This window comes from Scyliorhinus canicula, chromosome 16 (assembly GCF_902713615.1).
Source record: "Scyliorhinus canicula chromosome 16, sScyCan1.1, whole genome shotgun sequence".
NCBI classification, from domain to species: domain Eukaryota; kingdom Metazoa; phylum Chordata; class Chondrichthyes; order Carcharhiniformes; family Scyliorhinidae; genus Scyliorhinus; species Scyliorhinus canicula.
Window position 1 is genome coordinate 6,058,500 of NC_052161.1, and position 13,848 is coordinate 6,072,347.

The 13,848-nt window shown below is 49.5% G+C and overlaps 1 protein-coding gene across 1 annotated transcript in view; it reads left to right on the top strand.

Moving 5' to 3' along the window:
* LOC119979682 (slit homolog 1 protein-like) overlaps positions 1-13,848 on the top strand; it is a 266,812-nt gene that overhangs the window by 2,700 nt on the left and 250,264 nt on the right. Inside the window, exon 2 of the mRNA XM_038822220.1 lies at positions 10,741-10,812. Within this exon, the coding sequence (XP_038678148.1) occupies positions 10,741-10,812 (72 nt within the window). The remainder of the gene's footprint in view (positions 1-10,740; positions 10,813-13,848) is intronic.

The following is a 13,848-nucleotide window of genomic DNA, read 5'->3' on the forward strand; positions in this document are numbered from 1 at the left end:
ATTGAGTGGGAGAGTGAGTGAGTGAGAGAGAGTGAATGAGTGATTGGGAGAGTGAGTGAGTGAGTGAGTGAGTGAGTGAGTGTGAGTGAGTGAGTGGGAGAGTGAGTTAGTGAGTGAGTGATTGGGAGAGTGAGGGAGTGAGTGCGAGTGAGTGAGTGAGTGAGTGAATGAATGAGTGAGTGTGTGAGTGAGTGAGTGAGTGAGAGAGTGAGTGAGTGGGAGAGTGATTGAGTGGGAAAGTGAGTGAGTGAGAGAGTGAGTGAGTGAGAGAGAGTGAGTGAGTGAGTGAGTATGAGCGAGTGACTGAGTGAGTGAGAGAGTGAGTAAGTGAAGAGTGAATAAATGAGTGAGTGAATGAGTGAGAGTGAGCGAGTGAGTGAGTGTTGAGCGAGTGACTGAGTGAGTGAGTGAGAGAGTGAGAGTGAGTGAGTGAGTGTGAGTGAGTGAGTGTGAGTGAGTGAGTGAGAGTGAGTGAGAGAGTGAGTGGGAGAGTGAGTGAGTGAGTGGGAGAGTGAGTGAGTGGGAGAGTGAGTAAGTGGGAGAGTGAGTGAGTGAGTGGGAGTGTGAGTGAGTGAATGTGAGTGGGAGAGTGAGTGAGTGGGAGAGTGAGTGAATGAGGAGTGAGTCAGTGAGTATGAATGAGAGTGAGTGAGTGAGAGTGAGTGAGTGAATGAGAGTGCGCGAGTGAGTGAGTTAGTGAGAGTGAGTGAGTGCCTGTGTGAGTGAGTATGAGCGAGTGTGTGAGCGTGTGAGTGAGTGAGTGTGAGTAAGTGAAGAGTGAATGAATGAGTGAGTGAGTGAGTGAGAGAATGAATGAGTGAGTGAATGAGTGAGAGTGAGCGAGTGAGTGAGTGTGAGCGAGTGACTGAGTGAGTGAGTGAGAGAGTGAGAGTGAGTGAGTGAGTGTGAGTGAGTGAGTGTGACTGAGTGAGTGAGAGTGAGTGAGAGAGTGAGTGGGAGAGTGAGTGACTGAGTGGGAGAGTGAGTGAGTGGGAGAGTGAGTGAGTGAGTGGGAGAGTGAGTAAGTGGGAGAGTGAGTGAGTGAGTGGGAGAGTGAGTGAGTGAATGTGAGTGGGAGAGTGAGTTAGTGAGTGAGTGATTGGGAGAGTGAGGGAGTGAGTGCGAGTGAGTGAGTGAGTGAGTGAATGAATGAGTGAGTGTGTGAGTGAGTGAGTGAGTGAGAGAGTGAGTGAGTGGGAGAGTGATTGAGTGGGAAAGTGAGTGAGTGAGAGAGTGAGTGAGTGAGAGAGAGTGAGTGAGTGAGTGAGTGTGAGCGAGTGACTGAGTGAGTGAGAGAGTGAGTAAGTGAAGAGTGAATGAATGAGTGAGTGAGTGTTTGTGAGTGAGTGAATGAGTGAGAGTGAGCGAGTGAGTGAGTGTGAGCGAGTGACTGAGTGAGTGAGTGAGAGAGTGAGAGTGAGTGAGTGAGTGTGAGTGAGTGAGTGTGAGTGAGTGAGTGAGAGTGAGTGAGAGAGTGAGTGGGAGAGTGAGTGAGTGAGTGGGAGAGTGAGTGAGTGGGAGAGTGAGTAAGTGGGAGAGTGAGTGAGTGAGTGGGAGTGTGAGTGAGTGAATGTGAGTGGGAGAGTGAGTGAGTGGGAGAGTGAGTGAGTGAAGAGTGAGTCAGTGAGTATGAGTGAGAGTGAGTGAGTGAGAGTGAGTGAGTGAATGAGAGTGCGCGAGTGAGTGAGTGAGTGAGAGTGAGTGAGTGCCTGTGTGAGTGAGTATGAGCGAGTGTGTGAGCGTGTGAGTGAGTGAGTGTGAGTAAGTGAAGAGTGAATGAATGAGTGAGTGAGTGAGTGAGAGAATGAATGAGTGAGTGAATGAGTGAGAGTGAGCGAGTGAGTGAGTGTGAGCGAGTGACTGAGTGAGTGAGTGAGAGAGTGAGAGTGAGTGAGTGAGTGTGAGTGAGTGAGTGTGACTGAGTGAGTGAGAGTGAGTGAGAGAGTGAGTGGGAGAGTGAGTGAGTGAGTGGGAGAGTGAGTGAGTGGGAGAGTGAGTGGGAGAGTGAGTGAGTGAGTGAGTGGGAGAGTGAGTGAGTGAGTGAATGTGAGTGGGAGAGTGAGTGAGTGGGAGAGTGAGTGAGTGAGGAGTGAGTCAGTGAGTATGAGTGAGAGTGAGTGAGTGAGAGTGAGTGAGTGAATGAGAGTGAGCATGTGAGTGAGTGAGTGAGAGTGAGTGAGTGCCTGTGTGAGTGAGTATGAGTGAGTGTATGAGTGTGTGAGTGAGTGAGTGAGTAAGTGAAGAGTGAATGAGTGAGTGAGTGAGTGAGAGAATGAATGAGTGAGTGAGTGAGTGTGAGTGAGTGAGTGAGTGTGAGTGAGTGAGTGAGCGTGAGTGAGAGAGTGAGTGAGTGAGTGTGAGAGTGAGTGAGAGTAAGTGAAGAGCGAGTGAGTGTGAGTGAGTGAGTGAATGAATGAGTGAGTGAGTGAGAGTGTGTGAGTGAGTGTGAGTGAGTGAGTGTGAGTGAGAGAGTGAGTGAGTGGGAGAGTGATTGAGTGGGAGTGAGTGAGTGAGAGAGTGAGTGAGTGAATGAGTGAATGAGAGAGAGCGAGTCACTGAGTGAGTGAGTGAGTGAGTGAGAGAGTGAGTGAGTGACTGAGAGAATGAATGAGTGAGTGAGTGGGAGTGAGTGAGTGAGTGAGAGTGAGTGAGTGTCTGGGTGTATGAGAGTGAGTAAGAGAGAGTGAGTGAGTGAGTGAGTGAGAGTGAGTGAGTGAGTGTGAGCGAGTGACTGAGTGAGTGAGTGAGAGAGTGAGAGTGAGTGAGAGTAAGTAAAGAGTGAATGAGTGAGTGAGTGTGAGTGAGTGAGTGAGTGAGTGTGAGTGAGTGTGAGAGTGATTGAGTGAGTGAGTCAGAGAGTGAGTGAGTGAGTGATTGATTGGGAGAGTGAGTGAGTGTTTGAGTGTGAGTGAGTGATTGGGAGAGTGAGTGAGTGAGTGATTGGGAGAGTGAGTGAGTGATTGGGAGAGTGAGTGAGTGAGTGAGTGAGTGATTGGGAGAGTGAGTGATTGGGAGAGTGAGTGAGTGAAGCATTTAACCCCTTTACCCCACAAAAGTGACCTTGAGTGTCCCGGGGTGAGTGAGTTCCAGATTCCCTTTCCCCTTTGTATGAAGCTGTGTATGTTGCCATCACCCTGAATAGAACATAGAACAGTACAGAACAGGCCCTTCGGCCCTCGATGTTGTGCCGAGCAATGATCACCCTACTCAAACCCACATATCCACCCTATACCCGTAACCCAACAACCCCCCCTTAACCTTACTTTTATTAGGACACTACGGGCAATTTAGCATGGCCAATCCACCTAACCCGCACATCTTTGGACTGTGGGAGGAAACCGGAGCACCCGGAGGAAACCCACACACACACGGGGAGGACGTGCAGACTCCACACAGACAGTGACCCAGCCAGGAATCGAACCTGGGACCCTGGAGCTGTGAAGCATTTATGCTAACCACCATGCTACCCTGCTGCCCGAATGGCCTGTCTGGAATATTGAGGTTGTGTCCCCTCACTCCCGACTCGAACTGCAAGAGGAAATAGTCCATCTATCCGATCAAATCCTTTAAATCATTTTAAACACCTCAATTAGCTTGCCATTTAATCTGCTGCACCCTTGGGAAGCACACTCTCCCCATAATGTAACCGTTTTAGTCCCGGTAACACGCTGGTGAATATATAATGCTGCACTGTTACAGCTACAAGGGGGAACTGCAGCCACTTTACACACAGCAAGATCCCATGGACTGCGACCAGACCTGTTTGTCTGAGTTTTCCTTTTCCTCAGTGCATTTGGTTGGGAGACAGATGTCAGTGAGGACAGAAACAGAGCTGGCCTGCTGCAAATATCCATGAGGATATTTACACCCATCTGGACAGACAAACAGACTGGGGCTTCAGGCTAACCAAATAGTACAGCTCCATAGCCATTCAGACTGACCCAATAGTACAGCTCCATAGTCATTCAGGCTGACCCAATAGTACAGCTCCATAGCCATTCAGGCTCACCCAATAGTACAGCTCCATAGCCATTCAGGCTCACCCAATAGTACAGCTCCATAGCCATTCAGACTGACCCAATAGTCCAGCTCCATAGTGATTCAGGCTCACCCACTCACTCACTCCCACTCCCACTCACTCACTCACTCACTCTCCCACTCACTCACTCTCCCACTCACTCACTCACTCACTCTCCCACTCACTCACTCACTCCTCACTCACTCACTCTCCCACTCACTCACTCACTCTCCCACTCACTCACTCACTCTCCCACTCACTCACTCACTCACTCTCCCACTCACTCACTCTCCCACTCACTCAGTCACTCACTCTCCCACTCACTCACTCTCCCACTCACTCACTCACTCTCCCACTCACTCACCCACTCACTCTCCCACTCACTCACACCCACTCTCCCACTTACTCACTCACTCGCTTTCCCACTCACTCACTCACTCTCCCACTCACTCACTCACTCTCCCACTCACTCACTCCTCACTCACTTACTCTCACACTCACTCACTCGCCCACTCACTCACTCTCCCACTCACTCACTCACTCTCCCACTCACTCACTCACTCACTCACTCCTCACTCACTCACTCTCCCACTCACTCTCTCACTCTCCCACTCACTCACTCCCACTCACTCACTCTCCCACTCACTCTCTCACTCTCCCACTCACTCACTCACACTCACTCAGTCACTCACCCACTCACTCTCCCACTCACTCACTCACTCACTTTCCCACTCACTCACTCACTCTCCCACTCACTCAGTCACTCACTCTCCCACTCACTCACTCACTCACTCACTCACTCACTCACACTCCCACTCACTCACTCACTCTCCCACTCACTCACTCTCCCACTCACTCACTCATTCACTCTCCCACTCACTCACTCTCCCACTCACTCACTCACTCTCCCACTCACTCACTCTCCCACTCACTCACTCACTCACTCACTCCTCACTCACTCACTCTCCCACTCACTCACTCACTCTCCCACTCACTCACCCACTCACTCTCCCACTCACTCACACCCACTCACTCTCCCACTTACTCACTCACTCGCTTTCCCACTCACTCACTCACTCACTCTCCCACTCACTCACTCACTCTCCCACTCACTCACTCCTCACTCACTCACTCTCACACTCACTCACTCTCCCACTCACTCACTCTCCCACTCACTCACTCTCCCACTCACTCACTCACTCACTCACTCACTCACTCACTCACTCACTCACTCCTCACTCACTCACTCTCCCAATCACTCACTCACACTCACTCACTCTCCCACTCACTCTCTCACTCTCCCACTTACTCACTCACTCTCCCACTTACTCACTCACTCACTCACTCACTCTCCCACTCACTCACTCACTAACTCACTCACTCCTCACTCACTCACTCTCCCATTCACTCTCTCACTCTCCCACTCACTCACTCACACTCACTCACTCTCCCACTCACTCTCTCACTCTCCCACTTACTCACTCACACTCACTCACTCACTCACCCACTCACTCTCCCACTCACTCACTCACTCACTTTCCCACTCACTCACTCACTCTCCCACTCACTCACTCACTCTCCCACTCACTCACTCTCCCACTCACTCAGTCACTCACTCTCCCACTCACTCACTCTCCCTCTCACTCACTCTCTCACTCACTCACTCTCCCACTCACTCACTCTCACACTCACTCACTCTCCCACTCACTCACTCACTCTCCCACTCACTCACTCTCCCACTCACTCGCTCTCCCACTCACTCACTCACTCTCCCACTCACTCACTCTCCCACTCACTCACTCACTCTCCCACTCACTCACTCACTCTCCCACTCACTCACTCTCACACTCACTCACTCTCCCACTCACTCACTCACTCTCCCACTCACTCACTCACTCTCCCACTCACTCACTCTCACACTCACTCACTCTCCCACTCACTCACTCACTCTCCCACTCACTCACTCACTCACTCTCCCACTCACTCACTCTCCCACTCACTCACTCACTCTCCCACTCACTCACTCTCCCACTCATTCACTCTCCCACTCACTCACTCTCCCACTCACTCACTCACTCACTCTCCCACTCACTCACTCTCCCACTCACTCACTCACTCTCCCACTCACTCACTCTCCCACTCACTCACTCTCCCACTCACTCACTCACTCTCCCACTCACTCACTCTCACACTCACTCACTCTCCCACTCACTCACTCACTCTCCCACTCACTCACTCTCCCACTCATTCACTCTCCCACTCACTCACTCTCCCACTCACTCACTCACTCTCCCACTCACTCACTCTCCCACTCACTCACTCACTCACTCTCCCACTCACTCACTCTCCTACTCACTCACTCTCCCACTCACTCACTCTCCCACTCACTCACTCACTCACTCACTCACTCACTCACTCACTCACTCACTCACTCACTCTCCCACTCACTCACTCTCCTACTCACTCACTCTCCCACTCACTCACTCTCCCACTCACTCACTCACTCTCCCACTCACTCACTCTCCCACTCACTCACTCTCCCACTCACTCACTCTCCCACTCACTCACTCTCCCACTCACTCACTGTCCCACTCACTCACTCCTCACTCACTCACTCACTCACTCACTGCCCCACTCACTCACTCACTGCCCCACTCACTCACTCACTCTCCCACTCACTGATTTTGAAAGCTTCCCTCCTGCTGTGAATCCCAGGGGATTGAGAAACCCACGGCACGGCTGGACTGGACTTTTTCTGGCAACATTCTGAGGTGAACGACAGAGCTTTCTCTCACAGGGGTACGCACTGTGTACCGTTCTGGCCCCCTGACGTAAGAAAGGATATAATTCTTTAAAGCATTTCAGAAAACGTTCACTGGACTTAGTCCTGGGGTGAGGGGCTTATCTTCTGAGGGAAGGTTGCACAGGATGGGCTTGTGTCCATTGGAGTTTAGATTTTGATTGGTGATCTTATTGAAATATTTTGCATCCTGAGGGGTTTTGGCAGGGTGGACACTGAGAGGATGTTTCCCCTTTTGGGAGAGACCAGAACTCGTTCGTCTGAGTAATTCCTGTTCCTCAGAAAGCAGCAGAGGCTGGGTCGCTGGATATATTCAAAGCTGAATTAAATAGAATTCTGATAGACAAGGCAGTCAAGAGTTATGGGGGACAGACAGGAAAGTGGAAACCACAAAGAGATGAGCCATGATCTTATTGAATTGTGGGGCAGTCTCAAGGAGGCTTTTTAGTTCTTCTTGCTCTTGTGAGTAGACCGTCCTACCCGCCCCCTAGTGGGCAGCTGACAAAGTGAGTGTATCCGAGGCGCATCGAGGGGGATGAGGAGACCTTGGGCTTCTCAAATGGCTTTGGTGCCGGCCCAGAACCCGCCACCCCCTCCACGAGGCCCTGCACCAAGAGGCGGAGAGAGGAGATTAGCAGTAGGTCTCTGAAGCACAAAGGCCGCTCGAAGAAGGGGCACGGGTAGAGGGAATCTCACCTCCGAGCTTCCCCCCCAACCACAGGTCCTTCCCTCCCCAGCCCATGTCCAAGGAGTTCCTCAGTGTGTCCTGGGCCTAATCATCTTCAGCTGCTTCATCAATGACCTCCCTTCCATCATAAGGTCAGAAGTGGGGATGTTTGCGGATGACTGCACAATGTTCAGCACCATTCGCGACTCCTCAGGTAATGAAGCAGTCCATGTCCAAATGCAGCAAGACCTGGACAATATCCAGGCTCGGGGCTGACAAGTGGCAAGTTACATTCACACCACACAAGCCCCAGGCAATGACCATCTCCTACAAGAGAGGATCTAACCATCGCCCCTTCACATTCAATGGCATTACCGTCGCTGAATCCCCCACAATCAACATCCTGGGGGTTACCATTGATCAGAAACTGAACTGGACCCAGCCACATTAATACTGTAGTTACCAGGGTAGGTCAAAGGCCAGGAATCCTACTGTGAGTAACTCACCTCCTGACCCCCCCAAAGCCTGTCTACCATCGATAAGGCACAAGTCAGGAGTGCGATGGAATACTCTCCACTTGCCTGGATGAGTGCAGCTCCAACAACACTCAAGAAGATCAACACCATCCAGGACAAAGCAGCCCCGCTTGATTGCTCCTCCTTCCACAAACATTCAAACCCTCCACCACCGACGAACAATGGCAGCCGTGTGTACCATCTACAAGATGCACTGCAGTAACTCACCAAGGCTCCTTAGGCAGCACCTTCCAAACCCAGGACCACTACCATCTAGAAGGACAAGAGCAGCAGATACCTGGGAACCCCACCACCTGGAGGTTCCCCTCCAAGTCACTCACCATCCTGACTTGGAAATATATCGGCCGTTCCTTCACTGTCGCTGGGGCAAAATCCTGGAACTCTCTCCCTAACAGCACAGGGGGTGTACCTACACCTGAAGGACTGCAGCGGTTCAAGAAGGAGGCTCACCCCCACCTTCTGAAGGGCAACAAGGATGAGCAATAAATGCTGGCCTAACCAGCGACGCCCACATCCCGTAAAATAATTTATTTTTAAAACGCCTGGTTTGTTCAGCTCTGGGGCAGCCAAGAGCCAGCTGAAGAAGATTGCTGACATCTGCTTCACAACGCTGAGCCTGATGTGGACTTACTCGAAGTGTGGGCACAGTACTTGGGGAGATTTCAATACCAAGTGTCGTATGGACATGGGGCCTGTGACAATAGGTCTCAGCCCTATTTCCTACCTCTCTAAAAATGCCCAGGGGATATAGGGAGGAGCAGAATCTCCCACAAAATCAATTGGAGTTGAATTTATGGTGGCACAGAAGAGGCCTTTGGCCAAACTGGTTTCACAACAGTCCGTTCCTGCTACCTACAGTTTGAGCGACGAATGGCCTTGATAGGCAGGATGGCTGTTTCTGCCTTTGCTATCGCTGCGCTATTCCACATGATGTAGAGATGCCGGCGGTGGACTGGGGTGAGCACAGTAAGAAGTCTTACAACACCAGGTTAAAGCGGAAGGAGCAGTGCTCCGAAAGCTCATGTTTGAAACAAACCTGTTGGACTTTAACCTGGTGTTGTAAGACTTCTTACTATTCCACATACCCTGCACAAGGACGCGGTTAGGAGCTGGAATGCAAAGTGGTGGAATGTTTATATGTGTTAATTCTCCAACAGGCCTGCAGCGGTCTTCAAACCTGTCATTGAGTGGTGAGAAAGCAGATGTGTTTGTAATTGTTGTTTAGAAACCTCATTAAGATCGTTACGCTAGCCAGCTCCTGCTAAAAGCTGGAGAGCTCGCTGCTGGAGTGGGTGCGCACTGATATATATTTAACGGGCTGAGAGATTGAAACCACTTTGTCCAAGAACTTTCCCCTGAACATCCCAGGTAAGGGGTTAACTCCCCCTTAACTTAGAAGCAAGCCGAGTATCAACTAGTCACCCCCCCCACCGACTGACTCGACCTTCGCTTAAAGCCTTACAGAAAGAAAAACTATTTGCATTTATTTCACAGCATCAGATGTCCCTGCAACATTACAACTAATAAAGTACATTTAAAGTCTAGTTACTCTTGTCGGATTTGTATAGCATCGGCCAACTGTGCACCGAAAACTCCAACAAATGTCAGACATTAGCCAGTGATTCTGAGTTATAGGATACATATCGGTGAGGATAACAGAGAGAACTCTCTCGCCGGACTTCGAAATACTGCCCAGGGATTCTTTATTCTACCGGGGAGGGCACTTATAGGAAACCTGGCAGGCAATTTGCACGTAGCAATCGCCCACAACAGCAAGGTAATAGCCCAATCATTAGTGGGGTTATTTATGGGATAATTATCAGACAAGACACTGGGGAGAACTCTACTTCTGGTTTTTGAAATATTGCCGCGGGATCTTTTACACGGCAGCCGGCTGAGAATGCAGGCAAGCCTTGATATAGGGGCTGGTTTAGCACAGTGGGCTAAACAGCTGACTTGTAATGCAGAACAAGGCCAGCAGCGCGGGTTCAATTCCCGTACCGGCCTCCCCGAACAGGAGCCGGAATGTGGCGACTAGGGGCTTTTCACAGTAACTTCATTGAAGCCTACTTGTGACAATAATGTTCTGCTCTTTGTCACATGACTGTTTGTGCATGCTTGCTGTGCGCTAATTGGCTGGCACACTTCCTGCGTGACGTGGGATCATTTTCCATTATGTATCTTCACACACACACACTTTTTCCTACCCTTTGGGGAACGGTGGGGGAAGTGGTGGAATAATTCCAGAGCTGATTACCAGCCTGTTGAATCTCGTTAGCAACGCTCCTTCCTTGACCAACACGTCCTAGAGTTGGACCTGAACCTGGAGCGTCTGGTCCAGTGGGAGGTGTGCTCCCACTGCGCCACAACGCCCCCTCCCGGGGTCATGAAAGGTGCTATATAAATGCAGGTGCTTCTTTTCTTTTAACCCTAACCTGGCTGAATAAAGACAACCCTGAACTTTAACCTTCCCCCTATTGAGTGTGCAGCATCGCAGGGCGTGGCCACGGGTTGAGGAAAACATAGCTCCTGCTGCGATGCTCCACTTGGTCGCAGAGCCGGTCAGCGATCGCTCCCTGGCGGTTTGCATCAAGAATTGACACTGAGACAGAGCAACAGAAATATAGCTGGCGGGTTCCAGGGCTGTTGCCCCAGTTTAAGTCCAGGTTCAGACTGGGAGCTGGAGTATTATTCATGTTTTTCCTGGTTTATTTCACAGGGAGCTCAATGGAAACAACATTTCACAGATCAGCAAAAGTGACTTCTCGGGACTCAGACACATTCGGGTTCTGTGAGTATCACCGGTGACGGCATTGAGGGAAAATAAAAGGGCAGAAACTTTCCTCTGTAGCAGCACTGTTCACACAGGGGCACCGTGACGCCCACCTGTGTAGAATAGTTTCTGTTCAGGGTATCTTGCCAGAAGCAAACACAGGTTTCAACGTGGCTGATGTTAGGTTGGGAAGAACAGAACCTGTCTGTCTCTTCAATCAGAGTGATGGGGTCAGAGGTGGTGTACAAAGCAGACAAGTTGCTGAATGAAGTATCTAACCCGTGCTGTACCTGTCCTGGGAGTGTTTGATGGGGACAGTGCAGAGGGAGCTTTACTCTGTATCTAACCCCATGCTGTACCTGCCCTGGGAGTGTTTGATGGGGGAGTGTTGAACATAAGAACATAAGAACTAGGAGCAGGAGTAGGCCATCTGGCCCCTCGAGCCTGCTCCGCCATTCAATTAGATCATGGCTGATCTTTTGTGGACTCAGCTCCACTTTCCGGCCCGGACACCATAACCCTTAATCCCTTTATTCTTCAAAAAACTATCTATCTTTACCTTAAAAACATTTAATGAAGGAGCCTCAACTGCTTCACTGGGCAAGGAATTCCATAGATTCACAACCCTTTGGGTGAAGAAGTTCCTCCTAAACTCAGTCCAAAATCTGAGGCTATGTCCCCTAGTTCTGCTTTCACCCGCCAGTGGAAACAACCTGCCCGCATCTATCCTATCTATTCCCTTCAGAATTTTAAATGTTTCTATAAGATCCCCCCTCATCCTTCTAAATTCCAAGGAGTACAGTCCCAGTCTACTCAACCTCTCCTCATAATCCAACCCCTTCAGCTCTGGGATTAACCTAGTGAATCTCCTCTGCACACCCTCCAGCGTCAGTACGTCCTTTCTCAAGTAAGGAGACCAAAACTGAACACAATACTCCAGGTGTGGCCGCACTAACACCTTATACAATTGCAACATAACGTCCCTAGTCTTAAACTCCATCCCTCTAGCAATGAAGGACAAAATTCCATTTGCCTTCTTAATCACCTGTTGCACTTGTAAACCAACCTTCTGTGACTCATGCACTAGCACACCCAAGTCTCTCTGAACAGCGGCATGCTTTAATATTTTATCGTTTAAATAATAATCCCGTTTGCTGTTATTCCTACCAAAATGGATAACCTCACATTTGTCAACATTGTATTCCATCTGCCAGACCCTAGCCCATTCACTTAACCTATCCAAATCCCTCTGCAGACTTCCAGTATCCTCTGCACTTTTCGCTTTACCACTCATCTTAGTGTCATCTGCAAACTTGGACACATTGCCCTTGGTCCCCAACTCCAAATCATCTATGTAAATTGTGAACAATTGTGGGCCCAACACGGATCCCTGAGGGACACCACTAGCTACTGATTGCCAACCAGAGAAACACCCATTTATCCCAACTCTTTGCTTTCTATTAATTAACCAATCCTCTATCCATTACCCTTAATGCCATGCATCTTTATCTTATGCAGCAACCTTTTGTGTGGCACCTTGTCAAAGGCTTTCTGGAAATCCAGATACACCACATCCATTGGCTCCCCGTTATCTACTGCACTGGTAATGTCCTCAAAAAATTCCACTAAATTAGTTAGGCATGACCTGCCCTTTACGAACCCATGCTGCGTCTGCCCAATGGGACAATTTCTATCCAGATGCCTCGCAATTTCTTCCTTGATGATAGATTCCAGCATCTTCCCTACTACCGAAGTTAAGCTCACTGGCCTATAATTTCCTGCTTTCTGCCTATCTCCTTTTTTAAACAGTGGCGTCACGTTTGCTAATTTCCAATCCACCGGGACCACCCCAGAGTCTAGTGAATTTCGGTAAATTATCACTAGTGCATCTGCAATTTCCCTAGCCATCTCTTTTAGCACTCTGGGATGCATTCCATCAGGACCAGGAGACTTGTCTACCTTTAGCCCCATTAGCTTGCCCATCACTGCCTCCTTAGTGATAACAATCCTCTCAAGATCCTCACCTGTCATAGCCTCATTTCCATCAGTCGCTGGCATGTTATTTGTGTCTTCCACTGTGAAGACCGACCCAAAAAACCTGTTCAGTTCCTCAGCCATTTCCTCATTTCCCATTATTAAAACTCCCCTCTCATCCTCTAAAGGACCAATATTTACCTTAGCCACTCTTTTTTGTCTTATATATTTGTAAAAACTTTTACTGTCTGTTTTTATATTCTGAGCAAGTTTACTCTCATATTCTATCTTACTCTTCTTTATAGCTTTTTTAGTAGCTTTCTGTTGCCCCCTAAAGATTTCCCAGTCCTCTAATCTCCCACCAATCTTTGCCACTTTATATGCTTTTTCCATCAATTTGATACTCTCCCTTATTTCCTTAGATATCCACAGTCGATTTTCTCTCTTTCTTCCGTCCTTCCTTTTTGTTGGTATAAACCTTTGCTGAGCACTGTGAAAAATCGCTTGGAAGGTTCTCCACTGTTCCTCAACTGTTCCACCATAAAGTCTTAGCTCCCAGTCTACCTTAGCTAGTTCATCTCTCATCCCATTGTAATCTCCTTTGTTTAAACACAAAACACTAGTATTTGATTTTACTTTCTCACCCTCCATCTGTATTGAGGGAGCTTTACTCTGCATCTAACCCCGTGCTGTACCTGTCCTGGAAGTGTTTGGTGGGGACAGTGCAGAGGGAGCTTTACTCTATATCTAACCCCGTGTTGTACCTGTCCTGGGAGTGTTTGATGGGGACAGTGTAGAGGGAGCTTTACTCTGTATCTAATCCCGTGCTGTACCTGTCCTGGGAAGTTTGATGGGGACAGTGTAGAGGGAGCTTTACTCTGTATCTAACCCCGTGCTGTACCTGTCCTGGGAGTGTTTGATGGGGACAGTGTAGAGGGAGCTTTACTCTGTATCTAACCCCGTGCTGTACCTGTCCTGGGAGTGTTTGATGGGGACAGTGTAGAGGGAGCTTTACTCTGTATCTAACCCGTGCTGTACCTGCCCTGGGAGTGTTTGATGGGGACAGTGTAGAGGGAGCTT